The 5,000-nt window shown below is 48.4% G+C and overlaps 1 protein-coding gene across 50 annotated transcripts in view; it reads right to left on the reverse strand.

Annotated features, from left to right (window-relative positions):
• The window catches only part of LOC127006888 (filamin-A-like), a 243,233-nt gene that overhangs the window by 162,179 nt on the left and 76,054 nt on the right, over nucleotides 1-5,000 (reverse strand). For 49 of the 50 annotated variants that reach the window (XR_007759807.1, XR_007759835.1, XR_007759833.1 and 46 more), the window contains exon 5: nucleotides 4,826-4,849. The exons of the other annotated variant lie outside the window; for it this stretch is intronic. Coding sequence is in view for 3 of the 49 variants with exons in the window: in XM_050877224.1 (XP_050733181.1) it covers nucleotides 4,826-4,849 (24 nt within the window). In the remaining 46 variants the exon portion in view is untranslated. The remainder of the gene's footprint in view (nucleotides 1-4,825; nucleotides 4,850-5,000) is intronic. 50 annotated transcript variants of the gene reach the window in all.

Below are 5,000 nucleotides of genomic sequence, written 5' to 3' on the forward strand. Positions count from 1 at the left end.
AAGGAAGGGAAGGGAATGAAAGGGAAAGGCATGGGAAGGGAAGGGAAGGGAAGGGAGAGGAAGGGAAGGGAAGGGAAGGGAAGGGAAGGGAAGGGTAGGATGGACACGGAAGGAAAAGGAAGGAAGGGAAGGGAAGGGTAGGGAAGGGAAGGGAAGGGAAGAGAAGGGAAGGGAGGGGAAGGGAAGGGAAGAGAAGGGAAGGGAAGGGAGGGGAAGGGAAGGGAAGAGAAGGGAAGGGAAGGGTAGGGAAGGGAGGGGAAGGGAAGGGAAGAGAAGGGCAGAGAAGGGCAGGGAAGGGAAGGGAAGGGATGAACACGGAAAGGAAAGAAAGGCCATGGAAAGGAAGGGAATGGCAGGGCGGACAACACCAGACAACAGCCAAGGTCAGGGGGTCGCGTCTACACGGCACTCAGCCACTCCACACGGCATCGTTGAGGAGATGTTGCGAGTGACTGGACCGACACACAGTACTCTAGCGAGGCCTCAGGGTCGTATTTTAAAACATTTCGTCGCCCAAGTCCACATATTTGACATGGCTTTCGTAGGAGCTGTAGGCCTTTCCAGGGGTAGTTTTATGACCCTGGTGGTAGTGTGACCCTTCCTCTGTGCCATGAACCTTAAAAAACACTCATGAAAAGCAGATTGATCCCCTCTTTGACCTTTAGAAATAGGTGATGTGAGAAGCGATGGTGTCTTAAAATACGGCCCTAAGAGTTACCATTGGCACCGCGTTCATGCTGCTTGGGTACTTACTGAGGCTGGGTGTCTGTGTGGCTGGGTTATTATTATTATTATTATTATTATTATTATTATTATTATTATTATTGCAGTGCAGTTTCTGGGTCACACAAAGTTGTCCTGAGAACGTTGGGTGTCAGCACGTCAAACTATTTCTTGAACACTGCTGTTATGCCTATTATTATTACTGTTAACATTGATGTATTATGTATTATTATTATTATTATTATTATTATTATTATTATTATTATTATTATATCATCACCATCATGTATTATTCCATCCGTTATTTTTAAGACAACAAACGTGTGTGTCTTTGTGTCTGTGTGTTTGTGTGTGTGTGTGTGTGTGTGTGTGTGTGTGTGTGTGTGTGTGTGCACCAACCAACACCTCTACACACCAGATCTACAGGGCCACACACACACACACACACACACACACACACACACACACACTGACCTCACCGCCCTTGGCCCGGGACACACCAGGCCGCCTCCGCCGCTGTGTTGTGTCAGACATGAAAACAAACACCGATAAAAGTTACCCTGGCTGGCTGTTTTATTTTAATCGTATACTGCTGGGTCGTTTGTTCTGGAGGTTGTTAATAAGACTGGCTCAGCACAGCACAGCACAGCACAGCACAGCACAGCACGGCTCAGCCCAACACTGCCCGCCCAAAAAGGTGCCACGCAGCTTGGTCTCGTGAGGTGGTGGACCGTTGTGTGTGTGTGTTTGAGAGAGAGAGAGAGAGAGAGAGAGAGAGAGAGAGAGAGAGAGAGAGAGAGAGAGAGAGAGAGAGAGAGAGAGAGAGAGAGAGAGAGAGAGAGAGAGAGAGAGAGAGAGAGAGAGAACTCAGATTAAAAGAAAAAAACAATAAAATTAGGAAATAAATGAAAAAATAACGAAAAAATACGAGAAAATAAATCTGAAAGAGAGAGAGAGAGAGAGAGAGAGAGAGAGAGAGAGAGAGAGAGAGAGAGAGAGAGAGAGAGAGAGAGAGAGAGAGATCATTCAGATTAAAAGAAAAAAAACAATAAAATTAGGAAATAAATGAAAAAATAACGAAAAAAAATACGAGAAAATAAATCTGAAAGAGAGAGAGAGAGAGAGAGAGAGAGAGAGAGAGAGAGAGAGAGAGAGAGAGAGAGAGAGAGAGAGAGATAAGATTAAAATAAAAAAAAAATAAAATTAGGAAATAAATGAAAAAATAACGAAAAAATATACGAGAAAATAAATCTGAGAGAGAGAGAGAGAGAGAGAGAGAGAGAGAGAGAGAGAGAGAGAGAGAGAGAGAGAGAGAGAGAGAGAGAGAGAGAGAGAGAGAGAGAGAGAGAGAGAGAGAGAGAGAATCATTCACGATATCCTAACCATTCACGATATCATGTTTGTGTGTTTGCGTGTTTACTTTCTAGGGTTGAGTCACGTTGCTGTTAATGTCCACAGACCAACACCTTCTTCAACACACTAAGCACAAACGGAAACCCTAAAGTCACGTTCAGGACACGTTAGTAACCTGTGCCTGGCTTGGGGTGTGCGAGGCAAGGTCTGTCAGATCACTCGGGTCAGCCAGTTTTAGGGACGGTGCCAGACCAGTTCCACAGTCCAACACAGGTCATTGGCAGCGCCGCAAACCAAACTATACGTACTAAGTGTCTTCTTTTTATACTCATCAGATAACACACCTTCTCATTTAGTCAATACACGATAGTAAAGAGATTTTCTGTGTATGTGGTTGAATTCCAAAACTCTTAGCTTCAGAGGCCACGGTTGGCGCCCGAACCAAACTATATTCAGGGTCTTATTTTTCTACTTATTAACAGTCAGCGCACAATACTAAAGAGATTCATGTTTAGTTGGTTTCCTCACTTATTTTTCTTAGCTTCAGAGGTGAGGGTTGGCGCCCGAACCAAACTATATTCTCCAGTAAAACTAGGGGGGGGCGGTGGCTGAATGGATAGCGTGACGGCGCCGCGTTCAGGACGACGCGAGTTCAATCCCCGCCCGGTGCCACCAAGCTGGGATTTTTCAGCCGCCGCCGAGTGGCTTAAAACTACCCACATGCTGTCCAGAAGACCACCTATTAACCCGGACTCTAGATTTTAGGATTAAAGATGAGCTCCGGGAGGGCAGCATGAGCCAATGCGGGATGGCGCCACTATAAACACTCGCCTGCGCCAGAACGGGCTGGGCCGACCATCAGGATCCACCGGGAAGAAGCCTACCGGCGCAACAGGCCACGACGTAAAAAAAAAAATAATAATGATAATAATAATAATAAAAAGATCATTTGTTGTTCTAGTCATCAGTTAACGCACAATGCTAAAGAGATATCCTGTGTGGTTGGAGTCCTCAAATTCCTCAGCTTCTCCATCAACCCCATACACTAGGGGGTAGGCGGTGGCTGAGTGGTAGCGTGCTGGGCCCACATTCAGCACGTGATGGACGATGCGGGTTCGAATCCCCACGCTACCACCTGGGATTTTTCAGTCACCGCCGAGTGGCTTAAGACTACCCACATGCTGTCCTGAAGACCACCCATCAACCCGGACTCTAGAGGAAACCGTCCAAGTGAATCAAGGAGTTCCGGGGGACAGCATGAGCCAAGAGAAGATGGCCCCACTATAAACACTTGCCTGCGCCATGACGGGCTGGGGCCGACTACCATCCACGCCCCTCAAGAGAGCCTGCCGGCGCTAAAGGCTTGGTTTGGGAGCTCGCGAACTTGCTGTGTTGGACCGTGGAGCTGACCCGGCCGGTGGTGTTAACGTTTAGGGAGGCACCAGCGTCAGGCCTCCTCCTCCGCCGTGTGTGTGATGAGTTAGTGCAGCCCCGCCGTGTACAGAGACGGAGAGAGACAGTGTGAACCTTCTCGGGTGGTACATAGAAGACGGGTTTGCTATAGCGCATGTTCTGTGGCTCTGTGGCTGGTCTGTTCTGTTCTATGGCTGGTCTGCGAGCCTTGTGACGTCACGCGGTCAGGTCAGGCCACAGGGTTGCTGCCACCGCCAGAGTCCGCGGTGTCCCAATGTTACCAGATTATCGTACTCAGCACATTGTACTTTCCGGTTTCCGAGCCATAACTATTACAAAGAGACATCTACATTAACGGCCTTAACGATAACTTTGACTATCGCTATTTGTGCGGGTTAAGACACCAACCCTAGACGACCCTGCCATATGAACACCCCAAAGGGCATGTCACGTTCCTCCTACCTCGTCCCTGGGGGGGAGTTATGTAGTGAGCCTCTAAATCTTCCCGTTTTCTTCACCTTCATTTCTTCAGTCTGCCCTTTAACCCCTTGCCTGCGGATTTCCTATAAGACCTCACTAAGCTACAGGAAGGGAGCAAAAAGTGGCTGCTACAATTCAATGAAGAAAAATGTGAAGTCCTGCACCTTTGGAGGGGAAATCCAGCACACCAATATCACATGGGAAACACTCCACTATCCACCACAGAGGCAGAGAAAGACCTGGGAGTGTATGTTACCAGGCTACCAGTGAAGGTGAAATCTGTGCCAATCGCAGCAGACGGGTTAACTCACCACGTTCTCTTTCTCTTCCGCCACACACGCCTATCTCATCCCCCACATTTCATCGAGTCGTGGGTATACGTCATACACATATATACCAAATCATCATCTTGCCCCGTCTCTGTCTCTCTCTCTCTCTCTACGGTTTGCATCACGACGGGGCGGGGAGGGCTCTCAGCCACTCCAAGCCACGCTCACACCAGTAATAAAAACACTCCAGAAAATTAAACTGAGGCAGGTAATGAGAAGATGGCGCCACTATAAACACTTGCCTGCGTCATGACGGGCTGGGGCCAAACACCATCCAGGCCCCTCAAGCAAGCCTACCGGCGCTATAGGCGTAGACGTTAAAAAAAGGAAAAAAAAAGTGATCTGCTATCAGGGGAAAGGTTGATACACATCTTTAGGGAGAAGAAAATTATTCATGCCTCAGTTCAGCCTTCGAGGAAAAAAGATTATCAGTGTTATGAGCGATGGACGTGCGGGCGTTAGTGGTTGGCAACTCTATAAGGTCACGGCCGCGCACACTCCTGGCGGCGGGCGGCGGATTTACTTACATTGGGTTGCCTTTTCCTTTCCGACTGAAAGCAACAAGGAGACAGGGAGTGAAAGACGGCACGTAGGGGGGTGAGTGGGGGGGGTAGGCACTGCACCGCTGACGACAACTTATGTGCCACACTCTATCGAAGGCTCTCCTCACACTGTACCGACTCTGGGCCACGACAACCCACG

Source organism: Eriocheir sinensis, chromosome 34 (genome assembly GCF_024679095.1).
Source record: "Eriocheir sinensis breed Jianghai 21 chromosome 34, ASM2467909v1, whole genome shotgun sequence".
NCBI classification, from domain to species: domain Eukaryota; kingdom Metazoa; phylum Arthropoda; class Malacostraca; order Decapoda; family Varunidae; genus Eriocheir; species Eriocheir sinensis.